Source organism: Piliocolobus tephrosceles, chromosome 13, assembly GCF_002776525.5.
Source record: "Piliocolobus tephrosceles isolate RC106 chromosome 13, ASM277652v3, whole genome shotgun sequence".
Classification (NCBI taxonomy): domain Eukaryota; kingdom Metazoa; phylum Chordata; class Mammalia; order Primates; family Cercopithecidae; genus Piliocolobus; species Piliocolobus tephrosceles.
Window position 1 is genome coordinate 6496818 of NC_045446.1, and position 11795 is coordinate 6508612.

Here is an 11795-nt window from a genome sequence, read left to right on the forward strand (position 1 = left end):
CGCAGCCCCCCGGGCTGTACGCGTCGGGCGGGTGGCTCCTTCTCCCTCTCAGCTTCCGGAGGGACCCGGGCTCATCGCCCCGCCCCCCCCTGCCCCGCCCCTCCCCGCCTCTTCCCTCGCTCGACCCCGCGCCGGCCGCGTCACGGCCGCGCAGGACTCAGCATGCTGCCCGACTGCCTGTCGGCCGAGGGCGAGCTGCGCTGCCGCCGGCTGCTGGCGGGAGCCACGGCCCGACTCCGCGCACGGCCCGCGTCGGCCGCGGTGCTCGTGCCGCTCTGCTCGGTGCGCGGGGTCCCGGCTCTGCTGTATACGCTGCGGTCCAGCCGCCTGACCGGGAGGCACAAGGGCGACGTCAGGTACAGCGGCCAGGAACTCCTTGCCCTTTGCCGGAGGCCGCTGCTGGCAGGGACCTTAGCCCCTTCGAGCCCCGGTTTCCGCCTCCGTAAAATGGGTCTGGGGAGGCGGGCTGCGGCGCCCCACGGGCTGCGGCGAGGGATCAACGATCCGTGTGCCTTGGCTCCAGTGCACCTGCCCGGGCGCCACGCCCTCACCGCGTAGACCCCTCGTGCTCGTCCCTGCGCGCCCGCCTCAGCCAGGGACACCCCTCTGAGCTGTTTCCCGCTAAGAAGGCGGACGCCGCCCCCTGCCGGCGACTACGGAGAGGTTCGGGCCTCGCCCGGCGGGATTTGAGGACATAGTCCCCGAGGACAATGTCAGTGCTACTGGGGCCACCATAGGCCGAATTTGGGTATCTGAGCCCCAGGATCTTCTTGCTCCTGCTGCAGACCCTCTTATCCTGCGCTGCCCCGGGCTTCTCTTCCTTATCGCCATTGCTCAGGGAGATAAACTGGCCTCCAGAGGTCGTGTGGTTTGCCTGGGGCCTCCCAGCAAACTAGGGGCAGAGGCAGGCGATGCTTTGGTGGCCCACTGGCCTCCCGCACTGCCGACACCCCGACCTCTCCATGGCCCTAAGAGTCCACGGACCAGACTCCCTGTGTCTGTTTAGTTTCCCAGGCGGCAAGTGCGACCCGGCTGACCAAGACGTGGTGCACACGGCCTTGCGGGAAACCCAGGAGGAACTGGGCCTGGCAGTGCCCGAGGAGCACGTGTGGGGCCTGCTGCGGCCTGTGTATGATCCGGTAAGCCACTTGGCTGAGGCCACCGCCCCCTCATTCACTCACTCTGTGCCTGCCCTGGAGCTAGGCCCCCACGGACCAGGAGAGTGGTCATGGACACCCACAGGCACAAAGTGTGGAGGGGTGCCCCTAACCTGCCTGGTCACATGCGCCACCCCACACAACCCCTTGGGAAGAGATTGGGGAAGTTCTGGTGTCCTGAGTAGAGGTGGCCCAGGGCGATGGGGTGGGCCAGCTCTGCTCAGCTTGGTGGATTAGGGCCAGGGAAGCTTCATGGGGTAGGTAGGGATTGAACCTGGGCTTGAATGCCAAGTGGGAGATAGTCCTAAGCAGAGGGAACAGGTCTAGTGCACGTGAGGAGACCTGAGTCAGTTGGCACGGCTGGAGGACACAGGCAGGTGGACCTGAACATGACTACCTAAGGCCTGTGCATGGCAAAGGGGGTCTTCCTCTCACACTGCCCTCCCCAGCCTTCAAACCCAACTGAATCCATGCTTCCCTGACCGCCTGCCCTCTTCCCCAGCAAAAGGCCACCGTGGTGCCAGTGCTTGCTGGTGTGGGCCCACTGGATCCCCAGAGCCTCAGGCCCAACTCGGAGGAGGTGAGCTGGGGGATGTGAGGGGGTTGGACTGTTCCAGTTCTCTGCCTACCCTCTCTGCCTCCTGCCTGCAGGTGGATGAGGTGTTTGCACTGCCCCTAGCCCACCTGCTGCAGACGCAGAATCAGGGCTATACCCACTTCTGCCAGCGTGGCCACTTCCGCTACACACTACCTGTCTTCCTGCATGGACCACACCGGGTCTGGGGCCTCACAGCTGTCATCACTGAGTTTGCCCTGCAGCTGCTGGCACCTGGTACCTACCAGCCCCGCCTGGCCGGCCTGAGCTACCCAGGGGCTGAGGGCCTGGCCCACCCTCAGCAGCCCCTGGTTTCACCCTGCCAGGCCAGCTCCACTTCAGGACTGAATAAAGGCCTTTGACAGCTCTAGAGCTCCTGCTTCTCCTGTACTGGGGCCTTGACATTGGGCAGACCACTCCAGGCTGCTGGTTGGGGCTCCTCCTTCCAGTCACGCCATTCCCCACAGCAGTGGACACTTCCTGGGTGCCAAGTACTCGAAGTCAATTCATCTCACCCTCACAACAGCCCATAAGGCGGGGCCAACACTGTCTCTGGCTGGTGAGACTGCTTTCAGGGGGGATAGACACCTTGCCTAAGGGCCCCAGGCTGGGATTGGAACTAGGGCTGTCAGACTCCACAGCCCAGACTCTTAGGCACTACACTACCCGTGTCTCAGCCTGCACCTCCTGTTCTCTCTGCTGTGCCTGGCTGACCCTGTGCTGGGCTCCGGGATCCCAGAGAGGAGTAAGGTGCACGCATGCCCCTGGGTGTTACTGTAGGGGTCTAACATACAGAGCCCCTGTGTGTGCCAGCTGCTGTGTGGGGGCCACAGCTGTGGACCAGTCAGATGCCGGCCTGCCCTCCAGAGGGGGTGCTCAGTCTATGGGAGACCTCAGACCAGGTCACACAGATAATCATGTGATTCCACATTAATTAATCACAGATAATAGTGGAATTACATAAGATGTCAACGAGGTAGACCAGGGTTCTGTGAAAGAGTTGAGGGAGTGGGTGGTCTGAACTTGCCGTGGCAGGACGGCTGGATCCAGGGGCTCAGGGGCTCTCTTCTTGCTGTGCTTTGCACTGTGCTGGCCTCAGCCCTGGGGAGGTTGTCTCTAGTGCAGAGTGTGAGAGGTTGAGGAGAGGGCAGCAGCATCCATCAACAGAAAACATGGGCACTCTGCCCGGCCAGTCTAACCCAGAAGTGCACCTCACTGGCCTGTCTTGAGTCACATGTCCTTCCCTGAGCCTGTCACACAGCCAGTTGGATTTACAATATATTGATAGATAGAGTCTGGGATGCTTGCCTGGGTAGGAGGGTGAACTCCCTGGACTGAGAAGCAGTGGTTCCCAAAGAACAACTCAGGTTCACACCTTATACAAAAATCAACTCAAAATGGGCTATAAAACCTGAAGCGAACTGGACTCCGTGGGTCATGCCTGTAATCCCAGCACTTTGGTTGGCCAAGGCGGGCCACCGTGACTTCAGGAGTTCAAGACTGGCCTGGCCATATGTAGTGAAACCCTGTCTGTACAGAAATACAAAAAAATTAGCCAGGCATGGTGGTGCACGCCTGTAGTCCCAGCTACTCAAGAAGCTGAGATGGGAGGATCGCTTGAGCCCAGGAGGCAGAGGCTGCAGTGAACTGAGATTGTGCCACTGCACTCCAGCCTGGGCAACAGAGTGAGATCCTATCTTAAAGGCGGGGGGTGGGGAGGGAACTAAACCTGCAATGGTAACACTACTTGAAGGAAACATATGGGGAAAGTTTTTGGTCTGGGCAATGATTTCTTGGATAGGACCCCAAAAGCAAAGGCATCAAAAGCAAAAATAGACAAATGGGATGGCACCCAACTAAAAAGCTTCTGCACAGCAAAAGAAACAACAAAGTGAGGAGAGAGGCTACAGGATGGGAGAAAATCTTTGTAAACCAAACACCTGATAAGGGGGCTAATATCCAAAAGAAACAAGGAACTCAATAACAAGAAACAAATATCCCAATTTAAACATGGGCAAAGGAGCTGAACATACATTTCTCAAAAGACACATGAAAAAATGTTCAACATCGCTACTCGTGCAGGAAAATACAAGTTAACATCTCAATGAGATACCACCTCACACCTGTTAGAAAGGCTACTACCAAACCATAGGAGATAACAGATGCTCGTGAGGATGTGGAGGAAAGGGAAGCCTTACCTGCTGTCGGTGGGAAGGGAAATGAGCGCAACCATTTTGGAAAATCATACGGCAGTCCCTTAGAACACCAAAAATAGAGGTACCATGTGATCCAGCAACCCTACTTGTGGGTAGTATCCACGGGAATTGAAGTCAGCATGCTGAAGAGGTGTCTGCCTCCATGTTCAGTGCAGTGCCATTCACAACAGCTAAGACACGGCAGCAACCCGACTGCCCAGCATCAGATGGATAGGATGGCGTGTCTACACTGTTCTGCCTTAACAGAGATGGACATTCTATCATTTGTGACAACATGGATGAACCCAGAGGACGATATGCTAAGTGAAATAAGCTAGGCACAGAAAGACAAATACTATATGGTCTGATTTTTATGTGAAATCTGAAAAAGTTGAACTCCTAGAAGCAGAGAGAATGGTGGTCACCAGGAGCTGGAGAGTGGGGGACTAGGGATGGGGAGAGGGGAGACATTGCTCTTCGGGTACAAAGTTCCAGGCAGGAAGGGTAAGCTGAGGGCCCTGTTGCACAGCATGGCAAACATCCCTAACAATAGCACCTTGTCTATTTCACAATTGCTTAAAGAGTACATTTTAAGTGTTCTTTTTTCATTAGCTTGACTGAATCTTTCTACAATGCATATTGTAGAAATCACATTTCTACACATATCACATCAGAACATCATATTGTACCCCATAAATATCTACGGTTATGTTGATTAAAAATTAAAAGAGTAACTGGGGAGAAGAGAGGAGAGGGAATGCCGGATGGTTAAAACCAGCCAAGATCCCCTGCAGCGGGTGACCCAGAAACCAAAGGTGAGTAGGAGTGGCCCAGTTTGGGAGGGGAGTGGGCCCTCACTGTGAGATGCCAAGGGGACACTCCTTGGTGAGGTGAAAAGGGGTCGTGCCTCATCAAAGGGTTCGGATTCTATTCCAAGCAGGGGTGGAGGCGGGATGATCTGGTTCATGTTTCAGAGTGTAAACTGGCCACCCCCGCAGGGCTCAATCACAGAGGTCCCTTCCTGTGGCTCCCCTCCTCTCCTCCCCAGACCTCTCTCCCCTCCCACTTTCCCATGCACCCTCTCCCCTCCTCCTATGCCTCCCTCCTTCCCACTAACCACTTATCACCTCCACAGCCCTCTGTCACCTCCAGGGCCTCCAGCCTCCTCACCTGGGAGCAGGGCCACATGATGGTGGTAAAAATAACTCCCTTTGACAAAGTGTGAAGAGGGCAGAGGAAGGAGGGAAGCTGAGCCCCAGCGCTAGGAAGGAGCTCTGGGAGGGTTCTCAGCTCTGGGTCACCCTCGCTCACTGGGGACACAGCAGTCACGGGCTCTACCCCCGAGAGTGCACACCCATTGCCAGCAGCAGCGACTCACACTGGATGAAGTAGCTCCCAAAGCGGTAAGGACTGGGAGCTGGACTGACTCCCGAGACACCCAGTCCCCTCCAAAGCCTGCCACGACCCTCCAGGCTGGGGACTCTCCTGGCCCCTCCCCCAACCCTGCGCTCTGTCCTCAGGTCCCCTGCATGGTATCAGCGATGCTTCTTCACCCCATCTCCGAGGCCGGGTGTGTTCCCCCCAGCCCCAGTCCTCAGGCATTTCTCTGAGTCCCCGCCCCCTGTCGGGGTCCCCATGGTGGGCACAGCGGCAGCAGGTGGGCGGCCTCCCCGGGTGAGCATGCAGGAGCACATGGCCATCGATGTGAGCCCGGGCCCCATCCGGCCCATCCGCCTCATCTCCCACTACTTCCCACACTTTTACCCTTTCACAGAGCCTGCCTTGCACCCTCCGGACCTGCACCCCGCAGCGGTGTCCACCATCCACTCTGCACCCCAGCCACAGCCCAACCCAGAGCCAGAGAGAGACTCAGACGACAGCAGTGAGTAGGGGCAGGAGGAGGGGACACCCTGAGCTCAGTCCAGCCAGGAGGGGCATTGGGGTGTCCCTGCCATCTGGCTGTGGAGGGGCAAGGCAGGAGGCATGTGCCATGGGTGGGGGCAGATTGAGCTGAGGTAGGAGGTGACCCTGCCTGCCACCTGCCTTTAGCTGCCCTGGGCACCCTGGAGTTCACACTTCTTTTTGATGCGGACAACAGTGCCCTGCACTGCACGGCTCATCGTGCCAAGGTGAGGATGGGGGTGGGCGTCCCTGGGACAGAGGGCTGGGCCACAGGCCTGTCTCATACCCACTGTCTGTTCCCAGGGCCTCAAGCCGTTGGCCTCAGGCTCCGTGGACACCTATGTCAAAGCCAATCTACTGCCAGGGACCAGCAAGGTGAGGGCAAGCCCCAGGCCCCCACTGCTGTCCTCTGGTGGAACATCCAGCCTGGCTCTGCTTGGCTCCTCCCCACCCCCCAAGGCCTGGGTCCCAGTTGCTGGGATGTGCAAATAGTGGGGGGTCCTACCAGGGAGGCAGGGTAGGGGGTTGGAGGATGGTCTTAACCCTAGGAGGCCCTGACCCACCCTGCTTGGGCCCCAGGCCAGCCAGCTTCGGACACGCACCGTTCGGGGCACGAGGGTACCTGTCTGGGAGGAGACACTCACCTATCACGGCTTCACCCGCCAGGATGCTGCATGCAAGACCCTTAGGTGAGGATCTGGCCTGGGCTACCTGGGGGTGGAGCAGAGGGATGGGGCTGGCCTGGCCAGGTCTGACCTGGGCGGCCACCAGGCTGTGTGTGTGTGAGGACCCATGGCTGTGGCGACGGCGGCGGGCGCCTCCCCTAGGGGAGCTGCAGGTGCCCCTGAGGAAGCTGGTGCCAAACCGAGCCAGGAGCTTCGACATCTATCTGGAGAAGCGGAGGCTGGTGAGTGGGGCTGGAGCACAGGGTGGGGCTGCAGGGGCCAGGAACCTTGTGATGGGAGCTAGAGGGGAGGAATAGGGAGGGGGACCTGGGCAGCATCTGGCCAGGATGACCGGGCTCTCTTCCCTTTCAGGCCAAGAGGCCCAAGAGCCTGGACACAGCCCGCGGCATGTCCCTCTATGAGGTGGGTAGGACAGCTGGGCTGAGCAGGGATGAGGGGGCAAGCCTGGTGGCAGGGGCGTAGGAGGCCTGGAGGAACCTGAGGCCAGCTCTCACAGGCCCTATGAGCCCTCATGGTCCCAGGGGACAGCCAGGTCCCCAGTGGCAAAGTGAGGGTGACTCCCTCACCAGGGCAGCCCAGAGGAGCTGTGGGGCACTGGGACAGGCGGAGCCTGTGGGGGCGCAGCCAGGCAGACACCTGCCTTGAGGCAGAGGCTGCAACTGGCGACATTTGTCCATGGCCTGAGATGGGAGGCTGGGCAAGGTGGAAGACAGACGGGCGGGGCTCCCTGGCTGGGGTCTGGCCCTGAGGGGAGTGTGGGGACCACTCCTGGGGCAGGCTGTCCTAGACAGGCCCTCGTCCGGAGGCAGTGAGGGTGACTGCAGGGGCTTCTTTGATGCCACTGGAGACCAAAGACCTAGCTAGAACCCCTGTGGTCAGTGGGGGAGGCAGCTGGGATGCTGACAACAGGGCCCCCTACCAGCTCCTCCCCAAAGTGCTGGGTGCCCTGCCCTCTGGTTGAACCACAAGTTGCTGCAGCTGTTGATTAGCTAAGCCCAAGTGGCTGAGGCCTACCAAGGTGGCACGGACAGGCCACTTCTCCCAGCGCCAGCCCTGTGTACCCTCTGCCCCAGATCCCAAGCACAACAGCGCCCGGAGCATGGTGGGTGCTCACAGAGCACTCCCACATTCCTGAGAGCCGCCTGTGAACAAGGTGGCGGGGCTTTCTGCAAATGGAAACCCACCCTGCGGGTGAGAGCAGCGCATCCTCCTGGGGCTTCCTCCCTGAGCCTGTTCAGAAGCACCAGGGCTCAGAGTGTGGCAAAGGACACTCGGAATCTGGTCCCCAGGGAAGTAAGGGGTGAAGAGGGTGGGGTTTTGAAGAGATCTGCTTCTCCTTGGGAAGTGAACATCCTCTCAGAGCCACTTGCCTACAGGGATGGCTACGGGCACCGGATGGGAGACCACTTAAGGAGCTACTGGCATGTCAGCCAGTTCCCTTCCGCTCCATGACAGACGTATCTGACTGGTCATGTGGTCAGCAAGCCTCGCCTTTGGTCAGGCCCTAGAGGGTACAGCTGACCCATAGGACCGCTTCCACAGCACTGTGCGAGTGGCTGTATTGGGAAATGAAGTTATTGCCCCCGATTTCTTTGGGGCCAGGTTGAGCTTCCCTGCCCAGAGCGCGGAGGCTAAAGGGGGTGGGCTTTGGGCTGGATGGGGGCTGACCTCAGCCTACACCTGCAGGAGGAGGTGGAGACAGAGGTGGCCTGGGAGAAACGTGGGCGTGTCCTGCTGTCACTGTGCTACAGCTCTCAGCGGGGTGGCTTGCTGGTGGGTGTGCTGCGCTGCGCCCACCTGGCCCCCATGGATGCCAGTGGTTACTCGGACCCCTTTGTGCGCCTGTGAGTGAATGGGGTGGGCAGGTGGAAGGTGAGGACAAGACGGTGGCTCCTCACCTCTCCAGGGCCACACCTAACCTGCCAATCCTCCTCGATCAGTTTCCTGCATCCAAATGCAGGGAAGAAATCTAAATTCAAGACCAGTGTTCGCAGGAAGACCCTGAACCCCGAGTTCAATGAGGTGAGCCAGGACCAGGCAGGTCCCAGCCAACCCTGGCCTTGACATGCTGAGCCACTTCCCTGCTGAGGCCTGCTTCTTAAGCTTTGGGAGAGCCAAGGCTGCCTCCTTCCCGCCTCTCTGCCTTTCTCCCTGCAGGAATTCTTCTACTCAGGCCCACGGCGGGAGTGGCCCAGAAGACGCTGCTAGTGTCCGTGTGGGACTATGACCTGGGCACAGCTGATGACTTCATGGGTGAGTGGGAACATGAGGAGCTGGGGTAGGGGCCCAGTAGGCTCCTGGCGGTTCCTGACCCATCCCCCATGGCAGGCGGGGTGCAGCTGGGCAGCCATGCCAGTGGGGAGCGCCTGCGGCGCTGGCTTGAGTGCCTGGGCCACAGTGACCACCGCCTGGAGCTGTGGCACCCGCTGGACAGCAAGCCTGTCCAGCTCAGCGACTAGCCCATGGGCCCTGTCTACCACCTCTCCACTAGAGCTGCTTGAAGCATCCCCACAAAAATGATGGAGGTTGGGGCTGCCTCACCCATCATGCCCCCCAGTGCCAAGTCAGAGAGGTGTTTCCTCTCTCCCCGCTTTCACATTCACCCCACCCCAAATCATAGAGCCAAAATAAACATCTCTTTCAAGTCAGACGAGACCCTGTCCTTCTCTGGCCATGGGCCAGACTGGGCCCTGTTCTCCCCTCCCACCCTTGAGGATCCTGTGCTGGGTAAAGGGTAAAGAGCACAGTCACAGCAGCTGCAGCGGGAGGGTGGGCAGCACTCGCTTTATTGTCCAGCATTCCAGACGGACAGACACAGGACAGCAGGCCAGGGTGTGGGCTAAGAGGCAGCCTGCCGGGCCTGATGCTGCTGGGCAAACCGCTGCATCCGTTCCTCAAGCTCCGGCCGAAAGTGGCGGATCAGACCCTGGGGTTGGTGGGGGGACTGTGTGAAACAGAGTCCAAAAATCCCCCAACACCCTGGGCCCTTGATGCCACCCACCCTCCGCGCTACGCAGAAGGGCAGTGAATACCTGCACAGGCCAGGCGGCCCCGTCACCCAGAGCACAAATGGTGTGGCCTTCTATCTGCTTGCTGATCTCCCACAGGGAGTCAATCTCGGCCGGCCGGGCGTCCCCCCTCACGAAACGAGCCATCACCTTATTCATCCAGTCCACACCTGCAGCCACAGCCACAAGAGAGGGCCTGATGATCTCCCCAGCCAGGATATGGGATGGTGCTTGAGGGGTGCAGGCCACATGATGGGGTGGAGGTTAAGTGAAGCCACGGCAAGCAAACCCCCAGCCGGCCCGCTGCTCACCCTCGCGGCATGGGGTGCACTGGCCACAGCTCTCGTGCTTATAGAACTCAATGAGGCGGGCGATGGCTTTCACGATGTCTGTCTGGGTGACAAGGGGCAATGAGCAGGCACCCACAGCCAGACAGAAGCCTGGGCCTCAACCCCCTAGTGACAGCCCCTCCCCCAGTTCCAGAAGCTCTTCCCAGCCCACCCAGCATTCTGGCCTCCTCCAGCCTCCCTGGGCCCCCTGTACTGCCCAGACTCCGGGGTATTCTCCTCAGAGCGGCCTTCCTCCCTCCTCTTCCACCTTGCTTTATCTCAGGCTGCAGGAACTGAGACCTGAGTGCTGGCAAGAGGGTTTTCTGGGAGGCCCAGGGAGGAAGACAGCAACCAGGAGGGCAGGGACCGGGGCTGGTGTGTGAACCCTTACCGAGCGGTCCATGACGATCACCGCAGCTGTGCCCAAGCCTGTCTGTGCCTGCACCAGCGCGTCGAAGTCCATCAGCACCGTCTCACACACAGACTTGGGGATCAGTGGGGTAGACGAGCCGCCAGGAATCACGGCAAGGAGGTTGTCCCAGCCGCCCGTGACACCCCCTGGGGCCCCAAGTCAGTCCCCAAAGGGATGCATGGTCAGGGCTGGGGCCGGCACACCTGCCTAGTCCTGACCCCAGGCCTAGTCAGCCCCTAGACCCAGCCCCGTCTCCTGAGCCCTCCCACCCAGGCTCTCTTCATGGACACCTGCCCACCTACATCCTGGCTGGCCCCAGGCCTTACCAGCATGCTTCTCAATCAGTTCTTTCAAGGGCACAGACATCTCCTCCTCCACAGTGCAAGGGTGGTTGACGTGGCCAGAGATGTTGAACAGTTTGGTGCCTGAGTTGCGCTCTCTGCCAAAGCCAGCAAACCAGGTGCCCCCACGGCGGCAGATGGTGGGGGACACTGCCACTGTCTCCACGTTGGCCACAGTTGTGGGGCAGCCAAACACTCCTTCAGGGAAATGGGAAGACAACTGGTGGCTGCTAGGGGGTGGGGCAAGTTTCCTGGCAGGGAGGTGTGTCCCAGGGTCCTGCTCCCATGGCAGAACCCCTGCTCTAATATCCCCTTATCATTCTTATCCCTGCTGGACCCCAAACTCCAGAGATGCCTCATTGCCTTGTTCACCACCATGCCCTCAGCCTGAGAACAGGCACTGTGAAGGTGAAGCCACAGAGCAGCACGGGTGCGGGGGGACCGAGGCAGGAGGAGGGACTGCGGGCAGCCCTGGGGGAGCCTGTGTATTGTTGCCAGCGTACTCTTTATCTGGCCCCAGCCAGGAAGGCACTCAGAAATCCGTAAGAACAATTCAAAGGGAACCTAGCCAGATCTCGGGTGTCACAGGACACAGTCTGACCCAGGGTTATGCCAGGCCTTACCCACGTCTGCAGGGAAGGGGGGCTTCAGGCGGGGCTTGCCCTGCTTGCCCTCGATGGACTCGATGAGTGCTGTCTCCTCTCCACAGATGTAGGCTCCAGCCCCGCGCACCACAAACACGTCAAAATCATAGCCAGAGCCACAGGCATTCTTGCCAATCAGACCTGCCTCATAGGCTTCTCGGATGGCCACCTGCAGGACAAAGGTGTGAGTTTCCCAGCCGACCCCCAGCCCAGGAGTCAGCCTATAACTTCAGGAGTCATGAAGCCCTTGAAGGCCTCCTACGGTGAGGCTCCTAATGCTCCTGGTATAAAAAATTTTGCTAACTTAGTAAAACGAATTGGAAAACTTGACTATAATCTGGAACAGATATGCAAGAAGGAACACATAAGTAAGCTGCTTTGTTGCCAGGAAAATAAAAGTGAAGTAGCTATTATCAGGTCTCCTAACTACCCCAGTTTGTAAGGAAAAATAAAAGTCTTTATAAAATTAAAATAAAAATGGGCCAGATGCGGTGGCTCAAGCCTGTAATCCCAGCACTTTGGGAGG

At 59.2% G+C, this 11795-nt stretch overlaps 3 protein-coding genes across 3 annotated transcripts in view; 2 read left to right on the forward strand and 1 right to left on the reverse strand.

Moving 5' to 3' along the window:
• The first annotated feature begins 110 nt into the window (after positions 1–110).
• NUDT8 (nudix hydrolase 8) lies at positions 111–2124 on the forward strand. Its single transcript, XM_023186100.1, has 4 exons — positions 111–356; positions 1007–1139; positions 1660–1737; positions 1809–2124. Exons 1-4 carry the CDS (start codon positions 163–165, stop codon positions 2112–2114), a joined length of 711 nt encoding a protein of 236 aa, XP_023041868.1. The 5' UTR covers positions 111–162; the 3' UTR covers positions 2115–2124.
• A 357-nt stretch (positions 2125–2481) lies between these two features.
• On the forward strand, positions 2482–9183 carry LOC111522230 (double C2-like domain-containing protein gamma). The gene is given in 12 exon segments (XM_026447660.2): positions 2482–5350; positions 5468–5829; positions 5997–6076; positions 6153–6224; positions 6429–6538; positions 6621–6756; positions 6887–6937; positions 8222–8379; positions 8476–8557; positions 8693–8720; positions 8723–8788; positions 8864–9183. Coding segments are annotated over 11 exon segments (1161 nt in total). The 5' UTR covers positions 2482–5350; positions 5468–5582; the 3' UTR covers positions 8995–9183.
• A 116-nt stretch (positions 9184–9299) lies between these two features.
• Positions 9300–11795, reverse strand: part of NDUFV1 (NADH:ubiquinone oxidoreductase core subunit V1) — a 10688-nt gene continuing 8192 nt past the window's right edge. Inside the window, exons 5-10 of the mRNA XM_023186098.2 lie at positions 11249–11438; positions 10611–10823; positions 10264–10430; positions 9855–9936; positions 9568–9713; positions 9300–9461 (exon numbers count right to left, since the gene is read on the reverse strand). Of these exons, the coding sequence (XP_023041866.1) occupies positions 9375–9461; positions 9568–9713; positions 9855–9936; positions 10264–10430; positions 10611–10823; positions 11249–11438 (885 nt within the window). The 3' untranslated portion in view covers positions 9300–9374. The remainder of the gene's footprint in view (positions 9462–9567; positions 9714–9854; positions 9937–10263; positions 10431–10610; positions 10824–11248; positions 11439–11795) is intronic.